Source organism: Ochotona princeps, chromosome 8 (genome assembly GCF_030435755.1).
Source record: "Ochotona princeps isolate mOchPri1 chromosome 8, mOchPri1.hap1, whole genome shotgun sequence".
Lineage (NCBI taxonomy): Eukaryota > Metazoa > Chordata > Mammalia > Lagomorpha > Ochotonidae > Ochotona > Ochotona princeps.
In genome coordinates, this window is record NC_080839.1 from 62098430 (window position 1) to 62126401 (window position 27972).

Here is a 27972-nt window from a genome sequence, read left to right on the forward strand (position 1 = left end):
GCTTGAAAACAAGTGCTAATTAAAAAAGAGAAAAAAAAACCCTACAGCAAAGGAATAGTAGTTTGTATTTAGTATTTATAGAAATTTTATATTTTAACATTTTGTGAACTTATAATTTACAGCACATATTTTGTTCTACACAGAAGAATCCTATTGTGACTTTCCATATGGATCATTTCCTTATTTTGCTAGACTTCCACACTGGCAGACTGGTCACAGAGGTGAACAGTTTTTAAGCCATTTCAAATGGTGTTTTCTAATCAATAGAATACTCTAAGTTCTTCTCTTCATTGAATTAGCTTTTCTTGTCAAGTTGAGGAAGTTCCAACCACACCTTGCTTGAGTGCACCAGAAGACAGCAGCTAATTTTAACATGGAGACATAATGAAATAAAATTTTCATAGATGAAAACTACTTTCATAGATTATTTTTAGCTATTACTATGGTTTAACTTTTATGAATAATTTTCAAAAAATAACAAAAGCTAAATATGTGTAATACTGCAAAACTGCTCTAAAGGTCGCATTTGGACACTCGTCTCGCAGTCAGTCTGACGTTTTGTACTGGTGATTCCAAATTGCCTAAGCTGAGCCACTTCATTCTTCACTTCCTGTAAACCACTGCATAGTTTTGTCTTCTTTCATCAAATTAATTTCATTTTCTTTGTTTGATGGATGATCATTGGCTATGGAAATAAAATATGCATCTTAAGATAACTTTTACATATCCGTATATTTTAAATATATATATTTTAATGGCTTGTAGTAGATCTTAAAAAATAAATCTGGGTTATAGCAACTAGTAGATAAAAACTGGTAGGAATGCATAATTACCTTAAAACATTACAACAAAATATGTAATAATTCCTGAATCTTTTATCCCCCTCCAGATATTTTTAAGTGTATTTATTTTTACGTATTGGAGAAAATGAGACAGCACCATCTACATTCAGGCTTACTCTCCAAACGCCAGCAAACAGCCAGGACTAGGCCAGCTGGAGCCTGCAAGCAGGGCCTCTGTTGAGGTCTCCCATGGGGCGGCAGGGCCCCAAGTCCTCAAGCCATCATCTGTTGCTTCCCAGGGTGCAGAGAAGCTGGGCTGGAAATGGAGGTGGACTCCTAGGGACTCTGACACTCCCGAGGAATGGCTTAAGCAGGTGTGTCACAATACCCTCTCAGAACTTCTTTCTTTTAATTAAGAGATTTATGTATTTGAAAGGCAGAGTTACAGAGAGAGAGTGAGAGAGCAAGCAAGAGACACAGAGAGAAAGCTTTTCCATCTACTGATTCACTCCCCAAATGGCCGCAAGAGCCAGCACTGAGCCAGGCCCAAACCAGGACCAGATGCGTACTGGTTGCAAAAGCAGAAATTTTAGGATAAAATTATCCACATTCTTCTACAAAAAGTTATAAAAATAATCTTAGCTTGGGCAGGTATTTGGCCAGTGGTTAAGACGCTACTTGGAGGGACTGCATTCATATTGCAGTGCCTTCATTTTGAACTCTGCTTCCAATCTACCTTCCAGCTAATGCACACCCTGGAAGCAAGGGATGGCTCAACTAAGTTTATATTTTAAAAGTTTTGTAAGCTTAAATTGTGAACTTATAATTTATAGTACACAGGTTGAGTGGGAGAGAAGGAGATACAGAGAGAAAGATTTCTATCCGCTGGTTCACTTCCAAGTGGCCACAATGGCCAGAGCTGAGCCAGTCCAAACCCAGGAACCAAGAGTTTCTTCCAGGTCTCCCACCTGGGTGCAGTGTCCTAATGCATTGGGCCATCCTCGACTGCTTTCCCAGGCCACAAGCAGGGAGCTGGATGGGAGGTGGAGCAGTCGGGACACAAACCGACACACATTTGGGATCGGAGCAGATACAAGGCAGGGACTTTAGCCAGTAGGTTACTGTGCTGGCCTGATAAGTATAATTTTTAATGTCCATTACAGGTCATGTCCTTAATTCTTTGCTTTTAGAAGGAACTGGCTTAAAAACAAAGGAAATATCTTTTCCATGTAAAATACAAAGTTCTGTTCTGTTAGTACCTTGTGCTCAATATTGAATTGTCTAGAGCATCCATTCTAAGCTTAGTCAAATATAGCTTTTTAAAGATTTATTTTTATTTGAAAGTCGGGTATACAGAGAAGAAGAGAGACAGAGGAAGATCTTTTATCTGCTGATCTCCCCAGGTGGCTGCAACAGCTGGAGCTGAGCTGATCCAAAGCCAGGAACCAGGAGCCTCTTCCAGGTCTCTCACACATATGTGTAGGGTCTCAAGGCCTTGGGCCGTCCTCAACTGCTTTCCCAGGCCACAAACAGGAGGCTGCATGGGAAGCAGGGCTGCTGGGATTAGAACTAGTGCCCACATGAGATCCTGGTGTGTTCAAAGCAAGGACTTTAGCCACTAGGTTACCATGCTGGGCCTGACCATGTACTTTCATACCAATGCCATCCAGAGACCCTGACCCATCTTTGACACCCAATAACTCAAATAGAGAACCTTTTTCTTTAACGGGATATTTGGGTATTTATAACATCATTCACATGCCATACAAAATTATCATCTGAAACATGAGCCTGCTAAAGATTTACTGAAGTTCAGGTCTTGCCTGTGGTTGCCTTGGCATGGCCAATGCCCCACACCTCTGCACTAAGAGGTCAGTGATTGCTGCTGGCTCTAAGCCTACACTGGAGCATGCACTGTCTCATTTGCTGATGTGGTATTATACGGGGTGATTCAGGTACAGCTCTAGAGCCATGGAAGGATTTGATTTTGAACTTTTTAGAGAGATTGGGAACTTCCAAGGAAAGAGATAGTTTAAGAAAGTTACTCTTAGGGGCCCAGTGGCATGGCCTAGCGGCTGAAGTCCTCACCTTGAATGCTCCAGGATCCCATATGGGTGCCGGTTCTAATCCCGGCAGCTCCACTTCCCATCCAGCTCCCTGCTTGTGGCCTGAGAAAGCAGTCGAGGACGGCCCAAAGCCTTGGGACCCTGCACCAGCATGGCAGACCCAGAAAGAAGTTCCTGGCTCCTGGCTTCGGATTGGCGCAGCACTGGCCATTGCAGTCACTTGGGGAGTGAATCTTCCTCTCTTCCTCTCCTCTATGTATATCTGACTTTACAATAAAAATAAAAAAAACTTTAAAAAAAGAAAGACATCTTAGAGATGTCTATGAGTATATAAGTGGAGAAAAATATTAAATCAGAAATTCTACAGTAATAGATATGTGAGGTGATTAGCAATGGCATATAAAAAATACTGTGAAAGAAGGACCAAACTCATGGTTTACCGGATGTGGGGCAGGATTCAGTTTTCACTTTGTTATTCAGAAACCCTTTCTCTTATATTTCTGAGCAAACAGAATCCACTCAATGTGCTGCTTATTTTACTTGTTCTAAAAAGGCCTCACTAAATCTCTCATCCTCCAGAGTTAATTTTGAAATCTTTTGTGCGCCTAAATGTTGATCACATAATTAGCATAGTCCTTATCACATTATCAGTTTATATGCTGATTATGCTTATTCAGTATTAGTTGTTAAGAATTTTTGACCTTGGGCCTGACACAGCAGCCTAGTGGCTAAAGTCCTCACCTTGAATGTGCCGGGATCTCATATTGGCTCTGGGTCTAATCCCGGCAGCTCCACTTCCCTTCCAGCTCCCTGCTTGTGCCCTGGGAAAGCAGTCGAGGACGGCCCAAAGTCTTGGGACCCTGCTCCCACGTGGGAGACCTGGAGGAGGTTCCTGGTTCCTGGCTTTGGATCGGCGCGCACCGGCCATTGCGGCTCACTTGGGGAGTGAATCATCGGACAGAAGATCTTCCTCTCTGTCTCTCCTCCTTTCTGTATATCTGACTTTGTAATAAAAATAAATAAATCTTTAAAAAAAATAAATTAAAAAAAATTTTTTTAAAACAAATAAATAGATAAATCTTTTAAAAAATAATTTTTGACCTGGATAACACAGAGCAGTGAAAATAATAATAATAAAACTATAAACACCTGGTGTATTTTTCCTTTGGTTTAACTCTAAAATCTCAGCTTCTTCAGATAATACAAACACACTCATGTTTCACTTGGACCTAAGACAGGAGAAGTTAAAAAGAAACAATAGTAGTGTTCTGTCTTCGGATGGGTAAAAATGTGAAACAAAGGTTTTAGAACAGAAGCCAGTGTTGTGGCATAGTGAGTAAAACTCCTGCCTGTGATGCCAGTATTCCATATAGGCACAGTTTCAAGTCCCTGCTACTGTGCTTGGTAAAGCAGCAGCAGATGGCCCAGCTGCCAGCGTCACTGCACCCACTGGGCGACCTGGGAGAGGCTCGTGGCATCTGGTTTCAGCCTGGCTCATCCCTGGCTGCTTTGGCCATTTGGGGTGAGAAACAGCAGATGGAAGACCTCTCTCTGTTTCTGTAATTCTGCCTTTCAATTAAATAAAACAAACATTTTTTAAAGGTTTTAAAAGAAATAAAAATAGTCACTATAGAATGTTCTAGTATTGTTTCAAATCTAAAATATAAATGTGGAAAACATATATATAAATCGCTTTGCATTTCCTTTGGCCTGAAGCCACACACCTGTGGAAGCTCACATTCCCTCAGGGTCACACCGCTGCCTCCATGCACTGCTGCAGCCTGACAGCGGAGGCGTGCACACACTACTGGCACGGCTGCCGTCGGAAGGAACGACGCACATGACACTCGTGAGCTCACCTGGATCCAAACCAAGGCAGCTGCCCACTTGACGGCCCATATTCCATCTAAACACAATTGTTTTCCAATGAAAGAACCATAAAGAAGGAATTATTATACTAGTTGTGCAGATGGCAATATAAGAACACAGGAAACATGAAGAAACGAGGAAGGAAGAAACTTCTTAAAAAACACAGTATTATCTAATGTGAAAGAAATAATTGAACTTCATGAAAAATAATTCAAAACATTCAACCTAAGGAAACTCAACATTAGAAAGAGAATAAAGAATACACAATTCAAAGAAAAGAAAAAAATGCATGGTATGAATGAGAAATTGAAGATTTAGAAATTATTAAAAAGAACCAGTTAGAGATTTTGTGGCTGAACACTCTAGTGAATCAAACAAAAAATACAGTTGAGATATAACACTTGAATGGACTGAGCAGAAGACAAAATTTCTGATCTTGAGGATCATACTTGAAATAACCTAGTAGAACAAAGACAAAAGAATGAATAAGACCTTTGAGATATATGGAATGTCATTAAAGGAAGAAATATCCATATTATGAGGCTAACTAAGAGAAGGAAAATGCATTGAGAATTTGTCTGATGAAATAATAGTTGAAAGGTTTTCAAGTTTTCTTTTTTTTTTAAAAAATTATGTATTTTTATTGAAAAGGCAGATCCACAGAGAGGAGAGACAGAAAGATCCTCCCACCACCACACCAGAGCTGAGCTGAGCCGATCCAAAGCCAGCAGCCGGGAGCCTCCTCCAGGTCTCTAAAGCAGGCACAGGGTCCCAAGGCTTTGGGCCATCCTCGACTGCTTTCCCAGGGCACAAGCAGGGAGCTGGGGGGAATTGGAGCAGTCGAGACATGAACCAGCGTCCATATGGGATCCTGGCGTGTGCAAGACAAGGACTTCAGCTATTAGGCTACAGCACTGAGCCCACCTTTCCTAGGTTTTTTTATTTAAAGATTTATTTATTCTTTCAAAAAAGATTTATTTATTTTTTTGGAAAGTCAGATATATAGAGAGAGGAGGAGAGACAGAGATAATTCACTCTGATAATTCACTCTGATAATTCACTCCCCAAGTGACCACAACAGATGGAGCTATGCTGATCTGAACCCAGGATCCAGGAACTTCTTCTGGGTCTCCCACATGGGTGCAGGGTCCCAAGGCTTTGGGCCATCCTCAACTGCTCTCCCAGGTCACAAGCAGGAATTGGATGGGAAGCGGTACCACTGTGATTAGAACCAGTGCCCATATGGAATCCCAGCGCATTCAAGGCGAGGACTTCAGCTGCTAGGCCACCATGCCAGGCCCAAAATTTATTTATTCTTATTGCAAAGTCATATATACAAAGAGGAAGAGAGACAGACAGGAAGATCTTCCATCCGATGATTCATTCTTCAAGTGACTGCAACAGCTGGAGCTGTGCTGATCCGAAGCCAGGAGCCAGAAGCCAGGAGCTCTTCCGGGTCTCCCCCATGGGTGCATGATCCCAAGGCATTGGGCCTTCCTCGACTGCTTTCCCAGGCTCAATCAGGGAGCAGGATGGGAAGCAGTGCTGCTGGGGTTAGAACCGGTGCCCATTTGGGATCCCAGCACGTTCAAGGCAAGGACTTTAGCTGCTAGGCCACTAGGCCACGACCAAGCTGAAAGAATTAACTCTCAGATCTGGGACAAGACTAGGATGTCCATTTTCAGCATTTTCCCCCCTAGTCCTGGAAGTATTAGCAAGAAAAGTTAGATTTGGAAAAATAAAGGGTATTAAAACTGGAAAGGAGGAGCTCAAAATATCCATGTTTGGAGATCATATTAATTTGTACATTGAAAAACTTAAACACTGTATCAAAAGCTATTGGAATTGATAAATCAACTTGCTAAAGTCACAGGACACAAAACCAACATGCATGTAAATACTAGGAGTTTTATACCAGAATAATAGTCTTGCTGAACAGGAAACCAAGAAAAAAAAAACTGCATTCACAACAGAAATAAATTTAACTGAAGAATCAAAGTAGGTCTACAATGAAAATCATAAAACACTAATGAAAGAATCATCAAGTATACACAAAACATGGAAATACATTTCTTGTTCATGGATTGGAAGAATTAAGACTGTTAAATATCCATAACACCTAAAACCATCTATAGATACAATGCAATCTCCACAGGAATACCAATGACATTCCTCACAGAAATAGGAAAAAAAAATCTAAAAATTTCTATATAACCATGAAAAAGAATAGCCAAAGTGAACCTAAATGAAAAAGTAGATCTAGAGGCATCATGATACTTGGCTTCAAAACATGCTACAAGTGTGTTGTAATTAAAGTAGCATCATACTGGCATAAAAATTGACACAATGATCAGTGGCAAAGACTATAACCAAGGACAGGAAGTGAACTGATTTCTCGACAGACACCAAGGACATGCATGGGAGGAAGAATAATCTTTTTCAATAAATAATGCTGGGAAAACAGTATATACATATGTACAAGAATGAAATTAGATTCATTCCCATCACTTATACATTATCAAAATGGTTCAAGGACCTAAATGTAAGACATAGCACTATGAAACTGCTGGAAGGAAACAGAGAGGAAGAACTTCAGGACATTTGATGTAGGTGATGCTTTTTTGAAGACTCTAAAAGCACAAGCAACAAAGCAAAATTAAATGGGATTATATTGAACTTAGAAATGTTTGGACAGAAACAACCAACCAACAGAGTGAAGAGGCATCTGACAGAATAGAAGAAAATATTTATAAGCCACTTATCTGACAGAGGATTAACTCAGATAATATCCAGACAATAGCAAGAATTCATAAAGCAAAAAAAGAAACCCAATCCAAGTAAGAAATGAACATAAAAACCTGAATATATTTTCAAATAAAAATATAAGTGATGAATAAATACATTAAAATTCTATCACTGGCCATGAAGAAGATATAAGTCAAAACCACAATGAGGTAATACCTCAGCTCTATTAGAACAGCTATTATAAAAAAGGCAGAAAGTAAAATTTACTGGCAGGGATATGGAGAAACAGGGATTATTATATACTATTGGTAAGAATGTAAATTAGTACATCCAGTATGGAAACAGTATCGGGATGGTTGAAAAACAAAGTTAGATGTAGAGCTGCCACTACTGAGTATATATCCAGAAGAAAAGGAAATGTTCCTGTCGAAGAAAGATTTGGACTTCCCTGTTTATTGCACCAATACTCACAATAGTGAAGATATGGAATCAATCAAGATGTCCATCATTGGATGAATGGATAAAAATAATCTAACGTACATGCACACACACACACACACACACACACACACACACACACAGAATATTATTTATCTGTAAAAAAGAAATGAGATGCTGTCATTTGTAGTAAAAATGAGTGAAACTAGAGAACATCATGTTAAGCAAATGGAGGCAGACACAGGAAGACACATACCACATGCTCTCCCTCATTTGTATAAGCTAAAAAAAAAAAAATCTGCAATTTGAACACAGAATGGTGATTTCTGGAGGCTGGAAGGGGTGGGAAGAGGAACAGAGAGAGTTTGGATAACGGGGACCAAAACAGACTTAGATCAGAAGAATAAGTTCCTAGTATTATATAGCATAATGTGGAGAACACAGATTACAATAACCTAGTATATATTGTTTGAACTAACAGAAGCAGCAGCTCCACGCCTCCAATCATAAAGCCAAAGAAGTTGAAATGTTTATTACCTCATTGTGATCAGTACACATTATATACATGTTTTGACATTTCACCTCATTCATAAAAACATACAATTGTTAGTAAGTTCTTAAAAATTACATGAGTGAGAATTGTATTGTGGTTGTTACTTCCAATTAGTAAGATAATTTTCTAATTAATGAGATGCATTGTTCAGTCACTTAAATCCCTACAAAAATAAAATATTCAAGCAAACTGATATTTAAACTAGATTAAGATTAAAAATCAGGTTTCAAAGGGAATCACAAATATGAAAATACTTTATAATAAACAAAAAAGGCAGGCCTGCATTGGTATGGTTCTAATCTTAATAGAAATAGAAGAAAACATATAATTGGGTGATGAGATTATAAGTAAATTCATTTTCTTCTTGAAACCTTTTTTGAACAGAATAAATATTCAAAGAAATGGTGGTTTAGGTTCTAAAACTTGAAGTTCATGGTACATTAGGCTTCGTTTTCACATGAATCATGTTAGAAATTCTTTGTTGAATTAGGCTAACAAAGACAGGGATACAAGATGAAATGTGGCCACACCAGGAATATGGGAAAACATTTAATATTATATAATTAATTTCTGTAGTATATAAATATGCTTCCTTGTTTGTAAGGACTAGAGCTTAATAAATAACATGACTACATTGAATTCTGACAGGTCACTAAATCATACCTTGAGAATAGTTATAAGCTTGAAAAGGATTAGCTGTTATATCCATTGAAAATGAGTTGTGTGGCTCCACCTCTGCTGTATCACTGGGTGAAGATGATGCTGAAGACAATCCTAGTCTAACATATCTCCCTCTTCTACCACAGAGTGAACAATCTGCTGGCGTGGCAGTAGGTCCTCGGGGCAGTTGAACTTCATGTCGGTTGTAGCTTCTGACAGCTCCACTGTGATGCACAGAACGTTCTCGTTGCCAGATATAATGGGTTGGTGCAATGGCCATAACCTACACAGGAAAGCTTATTTGTAGAATTTTATTAATATTTTTAAACAAAATAAGCATAAGATTATAACTCAGGAAAAGCTGTTGCTGAAATTGAGATACAACTTGTTTATTAATCAGAGAGAATGAGTTCCCATCTGCTACATCAGTCAACTGCCTGTAAAGGCCAAGACTGGATGTGGACCACACTGGGAGCCAAACACAATTCAGCTTTCCCACAGCAGCCCATCACTGCTAGTCCCAGGGCCTGCACTGGCAGGCAGCTGTGGTTAGGTACCAGAGCCTGGACTTAGACATTCTACCCAGTGTTTTAACTCCTAGGTCAAATGTCCACCCCCAAATTAACCAATTTAAGATAGCAACAAATTGTCTCTTAATAAGGCAGTCTTAGGATAAAATGATTGCTTGCTTAGACCAATAAGGTACTAATTGACAAAGAACTTAAATTATTTCAAATTGTAAACAGGACTGAAGCAATCTTCCAGATTTCCAGAGCATTTATTAATTCTGAATATTGTAAGTTTGGATGAAACAGTACAGTTAATAAAAATCAACACAAAATTCTTTTTTTAAAAAAAACAATTTATTTATTTCCATTGGAAAGGCAGCTTTACACAGAGGAGAGTCAAAGGTCTCCCTCCTCTGGTTCACTCCCCAAATGACAGCAATGGCTGGAACTGAGCTTATCTGAAGCCAGGAGTTACTTCCGGGTCTCCCACGCAGGTTCAGGGTCCCAAGGCTTTGGGCCATCCTGCTCTGTTCTTCTAGGCCACAAGCAGGGAGCTATATAGGAAGTAGAGCAACCAGGACACATGCCAGCATCCATAGGGGATGCCTGTGCTTGCAGATGGAGGAGCAGTTGAGCCAACACGCTGGCCCCAATGAATACACATTTTTTTCTTCAAAAACTTTGGAATATGTCAGGTCCATCATTTTTTTAAATAAATTGATGGCACTAGGATACACTAATAACCCCATAGCTAAGAAAGAAATTATAAAGATAGTTCCCTTCAAAATAGTGAGAGGAATCTTAAATATCTTGGCATTAACCTAAGATGTGAAAGACCTCTATAATGAAAATTACAAAACGTTAGAAAAAGAGGAAGACATTACCATGTTCCTGGATTGGCAGGATCAACATCATCAAAATGTCCACATTACCGAAAATAACATTCAGATTTAACAGAATTCCAATTAAAATCCCAACAACATTCTTCTCAGAAAATAGAAAAGATGATACAAAAGTTCATCAGGAAACACACGAGACCACAAATAGCCAAAGCTATTCTGAAGAATAAAAATCTAAGCTGGAGGAATCAAGGTCCAGACCTCAAGCCATACTACAGAGCAGTGGTCATCAAAACAGTCTGGTATTGGTATGAAACAGAGAATAAGATCAATGGAACAGAATAGAAACCCCAGAAAGGAGCCCACACATATACAGCCAAGTAATCTTAACAAGAAAACTGATAATAGGGCCCGGCGGCGTGGCCTAGTGGCGGAGGTCCTCGCCTTGAATGCGCCGGGATCCCATATGAGCACTAGTTCTAATTCCAGCAGCCCTGCTTCCCATCCCGCTTCCTGTTTGTGGCCTGGGAAAGCAGCTGAGGACGGCTCAATGCCTTGGGATCATGCATCCATGGGGGAGACCCGGAAGAGGTTCCTGGTTCCCGGCTTCAGATCGGCGCAGCACCAGCCGTTGCACTCACTTGGGGAGTGAATCATCGGACGGAAGAGCTTCCTCTCTGTCTCTCCTCCTCTGTGTATATCTGACTTTGTAATAAAAATAAATAAATCTTTGAAAAACAGAAAACTGAAAATAATCCAGGGAAAAAGTCTGGTTTCTTAAAAAAAAATGCTGTCAAGGCAATTGGATAGTAGCCTGTGGAGGTAAGAAGCCAGACCCCCCACCTGTCAATTCATATAAAATTCAGTTCTAAATGGATCAAGGACCTAAATCTGCACCCTGAAACCATCAAACGACTAGAGGAAAACATGGGAAGCATTCTCTAAGATATAGGAATAGGGAAAGATTTATAAAAGTCACCAAAAGCACAGGCAGTCAAAACCAAAATAAACAAATGGGACTACACAAAAAGCTTCTGCACAGCAAAGGAAATGATCAACAAAGTGAAGAAACAACTAACAGAATGAGAGAAAATCTTTGCACACTACACAACAGATAAGGGATTAATATCCAGGATTTACAAATAGCTTCAGAAACTCAACAACAGCAAAACAAACAACTCTGTGAAGAAATAGGTGAAGGAAATGAACAGACATTTTTCAAATGAACAAATTCAAATGGCTAACAGACATATGAAAAAACGCTTAAGCCCCTAGCTGTCAGAGAAATTAAAATGAAAACCACGCTGGGGTTCCACCTAACTCCAGTGAGATTGGTCTACATTAAGAACTCTACTAATACCACCTGCTGGCGTGGATGTGGGGAGAAAGGTACCCCCCTTCGCTGCTGGTGGGATTGTAGGCTATTACAACCACTGTGGAAGTCAGTATGGAGAGTGCTAAGAGAACTGAAAATTGTACTGCCATATGACCCAGTTCTCCCACTTCTGGGAATATATCCAAAGGAAATGAAATCTGCATGAAAAGCATCTGTAATCCTATATCTAAAGCAGCACAATTTACAATAGCAAAGATGTGAAAACAACCCAGATGCCTGTCAAAAGAGTGGATAAAGAAACCGTGGCGCATCTACTTCATGGAATACTAATACTATTTGGCCATTAAACAAATGAAATGCTACCACTTGCAACCAAATGGTCCGAACTAGAGACCATTTTGCTCAGAGAAATAAGTCAATCCCAAAAGGACAAATATCATATGCTCTTTCTGATGTAAAACAACCTTCATGCAAAATACAAGACCAATAGCCCTTTCAACACTGTTTTTGCTATATCTCATGGATTTGATACTTTTGTTTTTAATTTCTTCAAAAAAAATTTTTTTTACTGATTTCCGCACTGACTCATAGGTCATACAATAGCATCATTTTCTTCAAAAAGGTTTTTGATGTTTTAATTTCTTCAGCAACACATTGGTCATTTGGTAGCATGTTATTTAACTTTGTGGTTTATAAATTTTCAATTTTTCTTCCTGCTGTTGATTTTATTTTATGGCTTTTCATTTAAGGAGTTGTATAATAGTGTAATGGACACTATCATATCCAGATATGAGGATACAATACAGTATGCATTCCTACTTCCAAATCAAAGATGGACTCCCAAAGAAACTGTTAGATATATCTTGACAATGGGATGCTGAACTGCCATTGTCCTTACCTACAATATTAGGAGACACTTAAATAGCCAAATGATGGGTTTATGATCCTTTTATGGGGGCGTAATTAAAATGAAATTGATTGTGATTTGATTATATAATTCAGTTCGTTGAAATCATTAATTGTTTTGGGTTCTGGGAGAAATATAAGGTATTTGAATTTATTTCAATAAAGCTGTTAATGAGAGGGCCCGGCGGCGTGGCCTAGCAGCTTAAGCCCTCACCTTGAATGCCCCGGGATCCCATATGGGTGCCGGTTCTAATCCCGGCAGCTCCACTTCCCATCCAGCTCCCTGCTTGTGGTCTGGGAAAGCAGTCGAGGATGGCCCAAAGCCTTGGGACTCTGCACCCATGGGGGAGACCCGGAAAGGTTCCTGGTTCCCAGCTTCGGATCGGCACAGCACCGGCCATTGTGTTCACTTGGGGAGTAAACCATCGGATGGAAGATCTTTCTCTCTGTCTCTCCTCCTTTCTGTATAACTGACTTTGTAATAAAATAAATACATCTTAAAAAAAAAATTTACCTGAGGCGGCAAGTAGTGTAGCACACTAATCCTCCACCTGTGGCGCAAGCATCCCTTTTAGGGGCCAATTTCAGTCCTGCCTGCTCCACTTCCTATCTAGCTCCCTGCTAATAGCCTAGGAAAGCGTTAGAGGATGGACCAAGTCCTTGGGCCTCTGGGACCATGTGGGAGAACTAGCACAAGCTCCTAGGTTCAGATCAGCTCAGCTCTGGCCTTTGTTAGGGAGTAAACCAGTGAATTTCCTTCTCTGTAGCTCTAACTTTCAAGTAAAATAAAATTACGAAAAAAAAATTCTTAAATTCATTTGAGTGGCAGAGAGAGATTGATTTTCCATGTGTTGACTTATTTGGCAAATGGTTATAATGGCTAGGGACCAGGTTGAAGCCAGAAGTTGGAAACTTCAACCTGACTCCCAGGGGACCAGGTAAAAGGGGCATCTTCTGCTGCCTTCCTGGCTGCTGCAGCTGGGAGTCAGATCACAAGTGGAGTTTTCAGGACTCAAACCAGTAATCTAACATGGAATTCCAGCATTACAAGCAGCACTTAACCAGCTACTTAACTTACAGCTCGTTGTTTTTTTTTTTAAATCACCACTGACAGATTACTGCCTCTAGCAGAATCGACCTCATTTTCAGAGAGTTGGTAGAATAACAGCTTTTATGTTGAGATACTATTGCTTTTGTTTTTTTGCTCACAGCTCTTAGTTTTCTGTCATAAGACAAATGAAATATTCTCTGATTTTTAAAATATTTACTTGAAGACAACTAGCAATTTTTCTGCATCTTTCTTCATCTTACTAAAATCTCTGATCCTTCCCATTATTCTACATAACATTTCTGTCTTGAGATGTTCCTCTATTTGAGTTCCCGTGCTCTGGCTGTGCAGTTGCTTGCTGAAGTGGAATGCAGTAAGCTCGGCACTTTAGGTGCCATGTGATGGCTACCTTGTCTCTGCAGTCTAGGTCTGGACTTTTCTGTAGGTCCCCATTACACAACTGAGTTTATAGTTGCTAAAACTTTTTAGTCTTCTAGTCACATTGCTATCAAGTCACATCAATTTCTCTGGCTCTTTCGTAATCTACTAGTGGCAGTCAAGTAAGTCCAGGTCCAATAGTGTAAGTTAATGTTGTTGCATTTAAAATGCTAGCCAAAGCATCTTGAAAATGGATGGGCTGTCTGCCATTAGAAAAGCCACTGTCAGTCCTCTGCCCTCTTGCTTCTGATGTGTCATCTATGCTCTTAGCTGATTGTCCTGTGGAGTCTGAGGCCTTTACTTGAAAAAAAAAAATAGAGCGCTTAAATATGGCCCATCATTACTTCAGCAAGTGTGCAAATTAAACACTCCTTACTTGAGGAAATGATAATCAAAAATATCTTCATTACAGGATTCCTTCAATTCAATGCCCTGTAATTGTAATGACTCTGGTTTGAATAGTTTAGGTCCATGAATTTGGGGGTGGGCTTATACGATCAATTTTATATAATTTTCTGTTGAATTTAATCTTGGCTGATTGTGTATCTTTTTTTTTTTAAGATTTATTTATTTTTATTAGGCAAACTTACAGAGAGAAGGAGACAACAATCTTACATTTGTTGTTTTACTCCCCAAATGGCTGTAACAGCTGGAGGTGAGCCAATCCAAAGCCAGGAGCTTCTGTCAGTTCTCCCACGTGGAAACAGGCGCCCAACGCTTCAGGCCATCCTCCTCTGCTTTTCCAGACCACGAGCAGGGAGCTGGATGGGAAGTGCAGTCACCAGACAAGAACAAGCACCCATATGGATGCTGGTGCTTGAAGGTAGAACATTAGCTTGTTGAGCCACGATTTAGACCTTTTTTAAAAAATAGTATTTTGACTTTTGTTTAAAATGTGTTTATTGGAAAGGCAGAATGACAGAGAGAGGGAGAGACAGAGAAAGATCTTCCATCTGCTGACTGACACCCCAGCTGGCTGCGAACTACTGGGTCTGGGCCAGGCCTGGAATATCTTCTAGGTTGCCCAGGTGGGTGGCAGGGTCCAGGTTCATTGGACCATCTTCCACTGCTTTCCCAAGAGCACTGACAGGGAGTTAGATTGCAATAGCAAGGATTCAAATAGGTGCTCCCACAGGGGATGTGGGGTCATAGACGCAGCTTAAGCTATTGTGCACAATACTGGCCAACTGTATAGTCTTCAGAGTTACTGTTGATTCCTTGTAGTAGCCCAACAGACAATAATTCTCCCAACTTAATAAACAATTAGGTATATCTGCTATGTTTTCATCTCAGTAGCAAATACAATCAACAAGGTTAGTTACAGGCAGCATTCAGTAACATACCACTAAAGTCTTTCTTTAGGCTGACAGTAATCCATTAGCTGGCTCATCTGACCAAGTTATTTAACCAGACAGAATTTCATTTAATAAGAGCACTATTTAGCCCACATCCACAAAAAAAAAATCCTGACTTATTACTAAAGCTTATGGTGAACACTGCTTTTCACTTGATTTCTATTGTAGAATTTTTTTTACTTTGAAACATTAGCTTTCTTTATGAAAAATCAAGAAACCTAAAAAAATAGCTGAAACTGAATTATTAGTGTTCTGCTAATTTATCTTGAAAAAAATTTGCAATCAAGGAAACTCACTTAATACATTCTATGTGAAAAGAGGTAGTGTTAGACATATTTTAATTACTTCCTGTACTGCTGATATTTCAATTTTAGGAACTTGAAATTTCACACACTTTAATGAAAATTATTATTCAACTCCAATAATATTACCATCACTAATAAGACTGATATATTCACACAACATGTTCCAATATATTAGTTATTGTTTAGAGAGAAGAAACACACTAAAATAAAAATAGTTACTACAGAAGCAAGCCACTCTGAAAAGCAGAAATGGTAATTTTTAATTATTGTGGTATAGAGTTAAAATAACAACATAATAACATACAATTGTACTCATGATAATGACCAAGGTTAAAGGGCTATCCTTACATATGCTCCCTGAAAATCTCCAGAACATTAGATGTACATTAAAAAGAAAAATCGATAAAAAAGGTAAAGATTACATACATGAATATTTAAAAATCCTTACCTCCTCACAGCATCGCCTGCTCACAATAGCCCTATATTCAATTCTGTCCCAGAGCTGGTCCCTTAACTTTAGGAAATTAGGGAACAGCTTTCTCCAGTTTTTCCCTAAAGCCCATGGGAAAATCTCATACTTGGACTCCTCCTCATCTTCTTCCACAGTGTTAGCCAGGTACCTAACAAACAAGACCAACAACCCAAAACAAGAACGGTAAAGGACAGGCACAGGAGCTGACCAGGCAATAAATACATTCAAGATGTTCATTCTTACAATTAAAGAAATGCAAATAAAAGGGTATATAAATCTTGAATGTTGTTCTAGAATCAAACCAAGTCAAGTTACTTGAAAATGGTCTGGTCTTTCAGGCCTCCCTTTCATGCTTCGACAGGTGGATGTGGCGCAATGTTCAGTCCAGGACTAATTATTCCCTACTGCTAAGGCAAAGCCTTTCCTAGGGCTCTTCTTCTTCTTCTTCTTTTTAAAGACTTCTTTTTATTTGAAAGGCAGAGTTAAAGAGAAAAGAGAGACACACAGATCTTCCATTCTCTGATTCACTACTTAAATGGTTGGTCTGAAACTGGGAACCAGGAGCTTCTTCCAGGTCTCCCACATGAGTACAAGGACCCTAGGCTTTGAACCATCCCCTGCCTCTTTCCCGGGCCATAAGCAGGTAGCTGGGTGGGACTGGAGCAGCTGGGACTTGAACTGGTGTCATATGGGATGCTTGTGCCACAGGCTATTAATTAGCCTGGTATGCCATGGCACTCGCACCCTGAGCGCTCTTCTTAGTACTCCATGAATTACAAATGTTCACAGCCTGGCTGGTGGGAATAGCCATTGTTTCTAGTCCTACATGAATGTAAGTTCTGTTCTGAGCAGATCCAAAGCTAGGAGCCTCCTCTAGGTCTCCCACATGGGTGCAGGGTCCCAAGGCTTTGGATCATGCACCATTGCTTTCCTAGGCCACAGGCAGGGAGCAGGATTGGAAGTCAAGCAGCCAGGACATGAACCAGAGCCCATAAGGGAAGGGATCCTGGCATGTGCAAGGTGGGGATTTAGCTACTGAGCCACCGCACTGGGTCCATGATTGCCATTATGAGGCACACATCCCATATAGGAGTGGGTTTGACATTCACTTCTGGCTCCCAATTACACCTTTCTGCATACTAAAACAGATCCTGAAAGGCACTGGAGATGATTCAAGTAATTGGGTTCCTGACAACCACCTGGAAGAACCTGGATTGAGCTCCTGGCTTTGGAGTGACCCACTCTCGGCCATCACAGACATTTGGGAAGCGAACAGGTGATGACAGAGAGAGTACTACTAGCTCTTTCAAATTATAAACTATACATATATATGCATATATATATGCATGTATGTATGTATAAAGGAAAATCTACAGTGTACTAAGGTGCTATACCAGAGCGACACTGTGCATCTATTCTAGGTTAATTTTTCAGGCTCATTTAGACACAATCTTTTTAAGAAATACACAGAAGTTGTATTTTACATTTAAAAAATCTGAGGACCCATGCAGTGGCTCAACTGGCTATCCTTCACTTACAAGCACCAGCATCCCATAAGGACACTAGTTCCTGTCGTGGATACTACACTTCTGATCCAGCTCCCTGCCTGTGGCCTGAGAAAGCAGTGGAGGACGGTCCAAGTCCTTGGGCCCCTGAACCCACACAGGAGACCTAAAGGAGTCCATTTGGGGAGTGAAGCAGCAGATAGAAGATCCTTCTGTCTTCCCTTCTCTCTGTAAATCTGCCTTTTCAGTGAAAATAAATAAGCCTAAAATTATATATGTGTGTGTGTGTAAAATAAGATCTTTTACTTAAATTTAAAATATATTTGAAAGGCAAAAATGAAGTAAACAGCAGCTCAATTTAGAATTTAATGGATGAATTTTGCCATTGGTAAATCACAGCTGAATTTCCACACTAGTCCCACCGCTTACCAGCATTTGTAATCATGGAAAGCACTTAATCTTCCTAAGTGCAGTTTCCTCATTGAGAAAGTAGATAAAAGCACGTATTTCACAGAGAATATTAAATGAACTAACACACATAAAAATCATGGTGCCTTTCACATTATATTAAGTATTAGTTAATGCTATTATATATTCTTCTACTTTAGTAGCCATCACGAAATTATCAAGCGAGTGACTCCTTAATACACACGGAAAGCAGCTTCTTCTACTCCTATTTCTTTAATGACTTTCCAATTCTGCATTAAGTTAACTGAATAAAATTTTATTTTTAAGGACCAATAGCTACTATATGGTATTCAATTCAAATATTTTTATAGCTACATTCCCATACAGCATTATATCCAGGTATAGGATAGAAAAGGAAATACGTTGCTAATTCCAACTTAACTAATCTTACAGATCAGAAAACAATGTCATTGAAACCATTTAACAAATCACAAAGCTGATATGAATTTTGTGGAAGAACTAAAAAGCAAATTAGTACTTCTTTGTCACTGCCTCAGCACGACAGCTAGTGGCTACTAAAGGGATCCACGATAAATAACTTCTATGTCACAGACATGCGCCACAAAAACTGTAACTAGAATGTTTTCCAAAAGGTAGCCAATGTAAAGGGACAATGATGATTTTTTCACTTATTAACTGAAATTTTTAAGAAAGCATTTCAGTATTAAAAAATATATAAGATGTAAAAATAGAACTTGAGATAATTCATGTAGCAGCACTCCAAAAAAATGTAAAAGAAACAATAAAACTTAGGTATATAATAAACATATCCTATTAAAGTAAAAAGTGAATAGTTTTAGCTGGCCTATTCAAAATTATACTGAGATCTTTTTTATTTTTATTGGAAAGACAGATTTACAGAAACAGAAAGATCTTCCATCCACTGGTATGAGCTACAGTGTCGGACCCTATACTAAGGTTTTAAGCAGCTTATGTTTCAGTGAGAAAGCACACATATTATAATTAACTAATGCAAAAATCACTTAGTAGAAAGCATACTTACAAAGCAATAAAAAAATTTATCCTGGTATGTTCATTTATAGTAAATTTAGCCCTCTTGAAATAAACAAAGGTCATCGCCAAAAGATACTGTAAGAAAAAAGTTAGAAATTAACACTAATGCTTTGTTTTCATAAATAAAATTGCCTTAAAATTTCTCATGAATAAGTTAAAACAATACCATTTAAAGTTAAATAGTTCTCAGCCATTATTAGTCTCATAAATTTCATTATAGGTAACATTTTTAAATTAAAATACCAGTTTCTCAAGCTTAAGTTTTTGAATGTTTAGACACTGAAAAAATCATAATTCTTCACTGAGATTCACCACTTATATTTTGCCACATTTGCTTGACACTCCTTTGTATGTATGTGTATATAATCTTTGTTTCTGAACCCTACTAGTTTGTTGCAGAATCTATATTCTTTTTAAAGCAGTCTTTATAAATGACTTCTAGGGGCCAGAGCTGTGGTACACCAGGGTAAACTGGATGGAGTTCTAGGCTCCTGGTTTGGCCATTTAGGGAGTGAACCAGTGAATGGAACACCCCTGAAACTCTGCCTTTCAAGTAAAATGAAAGAAAAGGAAATCACATGACTAAGCTGACATCAGAGCACATACCAGGAGGGAATTTGGGGAAGGGATAAGGGAAATCCCAGAACTTATGGAATTGTACCATAAAAACCTTATAAAAGTCATAGCATTCTAATGTCAGCGTATCCTATCATCACAGAATGGCCCTCAAACAATTTCAAGTTTTCAGGGTAACTGCCAAGTAACGGACCCTTGGAACACACTCCTGGTTAGTCATTGTTCAAACACTGCCCTCTTCCGCCCAACAAATTTAGTGCATTTAAAGCTGGAAAAAAAAAAAAAAAAAAAAAAAAACACAGAATCTGATTTCTAAAATCTTTCAAATGGGATTTTTTTTAAAACAAAGACTTATTTATTTTAAAGTCAGACTTACACAGAGAAAGAAGAGACAGAGAGATCTCCCCTCCATGGGATCACTCCCCAGATGGCTCCATGGCTGGAGCTGGGCCAGGACAAAGCCAGGAGGCTAGAGCTTCTTCTTGATCACCCACGTGGCTGCAGGCATCAAAGCACTTGGGCCATCTTCTGCTGCTTTCTCAGGCACGTTAGAAGTGAGCTAAATTGGCAGTTGAGTAACCAGATCTTCACATGGTGCCCACGTGGAATGCTGGTGTCACAGGTGGCAGCTTTTACGCACTATACCACAATGCCAGTCCATAAATAATTTTTTTTAAATCACCTCAGGAGTGGAGTTGTGGTACAGTGGATCAAGCTGCTGCCTGGGTTGTCCACATCCCATATTGAGAGTGGCCGAAATCAAGTCCTGCCTCCACTTCTAATTCATCTTTGTGCTAATGTACATGGTATGCAGCATATAATGGCCCAAGTACTTGGAATCTTGCCATGCATGTGGAAGACTCAGGTGGAGTTCCTGGCTCCTGGTTTTGGTCTTGTCCTGGCTGCTGCCAAATTTTGGGGAGTGAATCAGCCATGAGAGGATCTTATCCCACCCTTCTGCCTCTCATCATTTTGTTTTTCAATAAATAAAACTTTAAAGAAATGTTCAAATCAATATTAGCTGAATGGGTGTCGAATCTTAAACCTAACCTTCCTCCTTTTCTGTTGGCTCACAAGTGTGATGTGAACCTATGCTGAATTTCCTCTAGGACTGTTGGCTCTAACTGGTATTGCTGAAGCAGAAATGGTCACTATTCATAAAAAGCATAGAAACACCACTGTTTGTAGTTAGACATTCTGTCTTGTACATTGATTCCAAAGTAAAGCTTAAACTAATTTCATTTTATAAGATTATTTGGGTTTATCTGAATTACTACGAAATAAAATTAACTTCAAATATTTATTGGGCCAAGGTTAGAGTCTAAAGTCCTCACCTTGCATGAACCGGGATCCCATATGGGCACTGGTTCGTGTCCCACCTCCCATCCAGGTCCCTGCTTGTGGCCTGGGAAAGCAGTTAAGAATGGCCCAATGCCTTGGGACCCTGCACCCATGTTGGAGACGCAGAAGAAGCTCCTGGCTCCTGGCTCCTAATCAGCTCGGCTCCAGCTGTTACAGCTGCTTGGGGAGTGCAGCAGTGGATGGAAGATCTTCTCTGTCTCTCCTCCTCTCTGCATATCTGGCTTTCCAATAAAAATAAATGAATCCTCAAAAAAAAGATATTTATTTACTTTAAAGGTAGAGAATCTTCCATCAATCCATCCATCAGTTTTGCCACTCCCCAAATAGCCACAACAGCAGGGACTGACCATGACAAAGTCAGGAGCCAGGACCTTTTTCTGGGTCCCCCACATGGATGCAGGTGCCCATGTACTTGGGCTATTTTCTACTTCTTTCCTAGGCTTGTTAGCAGGGATAGGAAGTGAAGCAGCCGAGACTGGAACTGGTGCTAATACGGAATGACAGCATTGCGGTGGCGCCTTAAGCTGTTGCACCATAGCACCAGCACCCCAGATAAGATTTTCTAAGTACAGTAAGTCTAGAATATTTTTTCTCCACAGCCTGATGAAAGGTAGTAGTTGTGGTTAAAGGATTAAGTTGGAGTTAGTGCTGTGGTACAGCTGCTTAAGCTGACACTCCATATCAGAGTGTTGGTTCCTGACTCAGGTACTTTGCTTCTGCTCCAACTCCCTGCTAATGCACCTGGGGCGTCAGTGGAAGATGGTCCTGTCACCCAGCTAGGAGGCCCACTTGGAGGTCCTGGCTCACCCGACACAGCCGACTGCAGCTGCCATCAAAGGAATGAACTAGCAGACGGAAGACTCATCTCTCCCTCTCTGTCATTCTGCCTTTTAAATAAATTAAATAAATATTTAAAAAGCCATTAAAGATGGATTGTTCCCCTGGCCCCAGACACAGGGGGAAAATGATATCAGTGTGGAAGCAATGGTCTTACCCACTTTCCTGTAGCCCTTGACCCTCTGTACCCTAATCAACTATGTAAGATTCTAAAAAAAAAAAAAAAAAGAATTTTTGGATAAGTAAAAAAAAAAAAAAAAAGATGGCTTGTCTTTATTGGTTCTTCAATCAGATCTGGACTAAAGGTCATTTAAATCTAGTCAGCAATATTTTCTGAATTTATGCTATATGCTAATTCCAAAACTCAAAGTATAAGGATTCACGAAGGAGTATTACAGGTTAGCTATTTTCTAAATCTTAATTAACAAACCAAAAAATTATTATAGGTTCTCATTAAAGTTCTAGTGATCATGCGACATAAAAATGCCGGTTCACATTATTGTTACCACATTTACCTTGTCTGCAATTTTACAGCAGCAGTCCATCCACAAGAAATCTTGAATTAAATCGTCATCTACAACAAAAGAAAGCTATGACTTGTCTTTTAAACATGGAATATTTCCTTTTGAAGAACTACTATATCAGGATGCTTAAAAATGATGCTTAGAAAGCAAACAGAAGTGGCTGAACCATTAACACTGCTTAAGATTTAGCTTTCAGTTCTTAGACATCTTTATCACTGCAAAAACTACAAAAACCCACAGTTTTATCCTTCATCTTTCCATTTTATTTGACTTAAAATAGCTTGTGTTGGAGGGGGATGATTGAAGTGCTTGCATTATTAAGAATCTAGTCACACTTTGAGAAACATGTCAGGTAACCTTAGTTCTTCCTTCCTTTCAAATCAATCTAAATAGAGAAAATAGTTTTTAAGAAACCATGACTTTTGGTTTTCTTAGTATATTTGAAAATGTTTCTCAATACATTTATCTATTTATCCTTAGATTTCAAGGTATTTTTTGTTTTGTATTATTCTGTCCTATTTATCTGCAATTAAAATATATATGAGAATATCTATATAAAATTGTTTAAAGTAACATTTAATTTTGGAAAAAAATAAGTATTAAGAGAACAAAAACACCAGCAAAAATATTAGCAATAAATTCCAGAGGCTGGTACGGTGGCACGCGGGCTAACTCTGCCTACAGCACTGGCATCTCGTGTCTCAGGTGTTCTACAGTTGATCCAGCTCCCTGCTTGTGGCTTAGCAAAGCAGCAGAGGACAGCCCGAGTTCTCAGGCCCCTGCACTTATGTGGCAGGCCTGGAAGAAGCTACTGGCTCCTGGCTCCTGGCTCCTGGCTTTGGACTGGCTCAGCTCTGGCCATTCTGGCCATTTGGTGAGTGAACCAGTGGACTGAAGACCTCTCTGTTTCTCCTCTCACTGTAAAATCTCCCTTTCAAATAAAAATAATTAAAAAAAAATAATTTAAAAAAATCCTAAAATGAATTGACTTGATTTTTCAAGGCTAAACAATCTCAAGATACATTGACAGTTGTCAGAGTATATAATCTAAGAAAATATTTTTTTTTCATTTCTTCCTTTTAGGTAATATGTACATGCTAGGAATACCATAAATGTAATAAAATACATGAAAACTTGAGAATAACTACTAATTTGCTGAGAACAATCAATTTGTTTTTATTAACTTTATTTTCACAATTATCTAAAACGGGAGGATCAGGCGTTCTCTCATGACCAGTACTCAGATTTTGTGGAAGGTAATTCTGTCCTACATTCAATATGGGGAAACTTAAACACTCTGCACCTTAATGATGGAGGATACTTTGCTTTTACTTTTTTTTGTTTAAACCTCATCTTTCGTTTTTCACCTGGCCTTCCTATAAACAAGGACACCTGTGATCTAGGTCACCAAACTGCATTACCCACTTGACCTGGTTCATTCCCAGAGATATTTATCTATTTTACCAACCTATTTTTCTCTTCCCACTCCATTCCTCCAAGTAAAATACCTTCCCTTTTTGGTAGAAGTAGTATGCAGAAGTTTTTTTTGTTTAACTATTAAGAAATGTATCAACAAAGTATCAATGCTTCATGATACAAACAAGTTCAATTTCATTACATGAACATGCTGACAAAGCATAGTTAATTTTTAAAACATTTCCAAAATGTAACACTGAAACTTCTCCAGATGACCAACTTCCCAGTATCTTGGCTTTAGCAGTGAAAGTCCTGGAAATACATATTTGTTTAATCACTAGATGAGTTAACTTTTAACAAGAAAAAAACAAAGTAACCCCAATTAAAATCTAAGTAAAACAAAAACTATTCAATGTAGATAGAAAATCTGACAGAAAACAACATGCTTTTTGATTTTTATGAAAATGCCAAAATATGTGTACACAAATGTATTCTAACTTCTAAGTACTTTATAATTGCACATTTATAATACTCTAGACGTACCAAATAATTTAAAGAAAGCAGTCATTTCCTGACGCTGTATCACTAGGCAAGGTCCTTTGGGACGTTTAGATTTGTTGTTATTATGTGCATTTTTTTCAGAAGCTTGCCAACTATCTTTTAACATAGGACGCTTCAGATTAATGCCTTTTTTAGGCTGATGTGCTCTATTTGGCCCTGGTTTTACATGAATAGTGACAGTAGGTGGCGTCTCACAATACATCTGATTGTGTCTCATTTTGGTTTCCCAAGAGTCCTGTAAAAACAAAACATACAATTACTTATCACATTCATTCATTTCTTCTCAGAAACAACCGTGCGGGTGGAAACCCCCAGTCGTATAAACTGTTACTGAATTTGCTATTACAGATGTTATTTGTGACAGACTCCATTAGAAATGGCTTTTAGAATGTGTTGCTAAGAAAAGCTATTCTGCTTTTACATTTTTCTCATCTCAAATCATGAGAATATATACTATTGTGCCATGGCTATTATGAAACCCCAAACTAAATGTGAAAGTTAATTTCAGAAATTATACTGAGTATACCATCTATCTATGGTATTCTTTCCTGATAAATTTTTATTTTATTTTGACACGACTTTTATAACATGGCTGGGTTTTTTTTTAAACAACTTTTATAAGACAAGGAAAACTATATCCAGAATTAAATTACTGTCAATGTCAGTACTAAATTAAAAAGCAATCTTGGGACTGGTGTTGTGGCATAGTGCCTTAAGCTTCCCCCTGCAGTGCCAGCATCCCATAAGGGTGCTGGTTTGACTCCTGGCTGTTAATGCACCTGGCAGAGCAGCAGCAGATGGCTCAAGTGCTCTGCCCCTGAACCCACATGGAAAGCTGGGAAGGCGTTCCTGGCTTGTGCCTGCCCCAGCCCTGACTGCTGTAATGGTTTGGGGAGTGCACCAGTAGATGGAAGGCCTCTCTGTTGCTACCCCTATAGCTCTGTAACTCTGTACTTCAAAGAAATAAAACAAATCTTTTTTAAAAAGTGAAATAAAAATCATCTCTTATACAAACACTCCACAGACCTTTGCATTAGTAAACTCCTTGACATTATAAAATTAATTTCTTCAGTAACCAGATATTGGAACAAAAGGAAGGATTTTTATAAATTAGCATCCCTAATTTTTAAGTTTTGAATGTATGTCTATGCTATTTGAGCGGCTCACTGTAAGTGCGTGTAATACAGTATTATAATCTGAATTAAAGTTAAATAATTAGTGTTTAACATGCCTAATAACTACTTTGTTTGGGGCCTGGCACGATGGCTCAATGGCTAAATCTTCCCCTTGCATGCACTGGGATCCTACAGGTGCTGGTTTATGTTCTGGTTGCTCCACTTCCCATCCAGCTCCCTGCTTGTGGCCTGAGAAAGCAGTTGAGGACGGCCCAAAGCCTTGGGAACCTACACCACATGGCAGACCCAGGAAAAGTTCCCTGGCTCCTGGGTTTGGATTGGCTCAGCTCTGGCCATTGGGGCCATTTGGGGAAGTGAACCAGAGGATGGAAGGTCCTTCTGTCTGTAAATCTTATTTGTCTTACCAATAAAAATACAGAAATCTTTCAAAAAATTACTTTTGGTGATGAATCATACACACAACCAGTACAGTTAGTACTATTTTTTGTGATTAATTATTTCTATGGATGGTAGACATAAATAGGCCCCAAATACATAAATAATTATTAAAAGAACAAATCCTTCTTGAAATGACTATGGCATTTCTAACCTCTAACCTCTAGGTCCTAATTGCTAAAAACACAGCAAATTTAGGAAAAGTATCCTGGCAAAATTGCTAGAAGCTTTGCTTGGGCTATCATCAAATTTCCACAGTTTTGAGGTTCTAAGGATCTTTTCCAAATATTTAATTTCACCTAGTGGCGACTGAAAACCTTTTTTTTATGTTTTTTTTGAAAGGCAGAGTTAGAGAGCAAGGAAGAGAGATCTTGCCATCTGCTGATCAAAATGGCTACAACAGCCAGAGCTGGGCCAGGTGAAAGCTAGGAGCCAGGAGCTCCAGGTCTCCCATGTGGGTGGCAGGGGGTCAAGCGCTTTCCCAGGTGCGTAAGCAGGGAGCTGGATCAGGAGTGGAGCAGCCAGGATTCCAACTGGTGCTCAGGTGCGCAGCCTCTATGTAAATCACGCTTCTGGCCTCAGCCAGATGCTAGGTGCTGCAATGTTCTTACACGATTACATGTACGGTTGTACACTATAATCAAACAAATCATATGCTAAAAATAGGGAGGAGATGGGAACAGAACCATCACTGTTGCCCACCCCCCCACTCCCACTGGGGTGTGGCCATCTGACCCTACGGGCCACACCTCCCCTCCCCGCAGTGAGAGGAAGACAAAACAAAGCCCCCCCCCCCCCAGGGGCTTTAAAAGATGTTCACGTAAAGCCAAAGGACCAGAGCAAGCTAAGAATTCCGGTTAAATTAGTAGAGAACTGAGCCCGAGGGAAAAGCTGCTGAGTCTTGCTTGTCCCCACGCCATTGACACATGGATAGTCTTGGCTGCTTCGCAATCAGCTTCTCCCGCCCCCGTAAGTACCCTATACAAACGACCTACCAGGCCGTTTATTATTCTTTGTTATCAGAACACGTATTTGGAACGGTCAGTGAGGAAAACAAAACCACCTGGGTACTCCGTAGCACAGGTCTAAAGGCTCGGCCAAATATGCGTAGGGAGGGAAGGGTCTGGATGCGGGAGAGCCAGCCTCGTCCCTCTGGACGACACTCGACGTGAGAACCACGAGCACAGGACTGCGTCCTGGGTTCCGCGGCTCCTCCGGCCAGCTCCCCTACCAACTTGCCCCCCCGGGGGGCAGGGCCCGGGAGGGTCTGGGGGTTCCTAAAGCTTGGGGGTTGAGGACCGGCAGCAGGGGGAGGCCACTCGCGCCTCCTGAGCAGCATGTCCAAGACGCCGGCACTCTCTCAGGACCCGTGCCCCCTCCCCGACAGTCCTGGCCGGCCGCGGCCACGACCTCGTCCACGTTACCCCACAGCCGGCCCACCAGGGGCCGCTTAGACACCTGAGGGGTTTGGGGAGGACCAGGAAAGCGCGCGGGACCGAGGCTGTCGGGGAAGAGACGCCACCACCTGCTCACACTGGTGGGCGGCGGGTGCGGCAGCCTGCGGGGGCGGAGGGACCAGGCGCCAGCCTAACTGGAGATGAGGTCAGTCTCGACACCGGCTGCCGGCGAAGGTACCTTGGAACGCCCCGGCCCGCGAGAGCGGCCGACGGCCGTCAGCCTCCGCCACAGCGCTCCTAGCGGCAGACGGTTGCTCGCGGAAGCCTCGCCCGCCACACCCCTGCTTGACGCTCTCGCGCTCAGGCCGCGAGGCCAATCAGCGCATGGAGCCGGCCTCTGGAGGCGGGGCTTCCGGGCCC

General features: G+C 40.1%; 1 protein-coding gene across 3 annotated transcripts; it reads right to left on the reverse strand.

The window, feature by feature from the left end:
- Nucleotides 1-27915, reverse strand: SPDYA (speedy/RINGO cell cycle regulator family member A). 3 transcript variants are annotated; one of them, XM_058667431.1, is made up of 7 exons: nucleotides 27689-27741; nucleotides 24567-24819; nucleotides 22599-22657; nucleotides 19298-19383; nucleotides 16298-16469; nucleotides 9117-9396; nucleotides 1-685 (listed from the first exon to the last, which is right to left on the reverse strand). In XM_058667431.1, exons 2-7 carry the CDS (start codon nucleotides 24799-24801, stop codon nucleotides 597-599), a joined length of 921 nt encoding a protein of 306 aa, XP_058523414.1. In that variant the 5' UTR covers nucleotides 24802-24819; nucleotides 27689-27741; the 3' UTR covers nucleotides 1-596. The 3 variants fall into 3 exon arrangements, with proteins under 3 accessions (XP_058523414.1, XP_058523412.1, XP_058523413.1); XM_058667429.1 differs by lacking the exon at nucleotides 27689-27741 and adding an exon at nucleotides 27219-27448 and having other exon boundaries at nucleotides 2-685; XM_058667430.1 differs by lacking the exon at nucleotides 27689-27741 and adding an exon at nucleotides 27791-27915 and having other exon boundaries at nucleotides 3-685.
- Nucleotides 27916-27972: the final 57 nt, after the last annotated feature.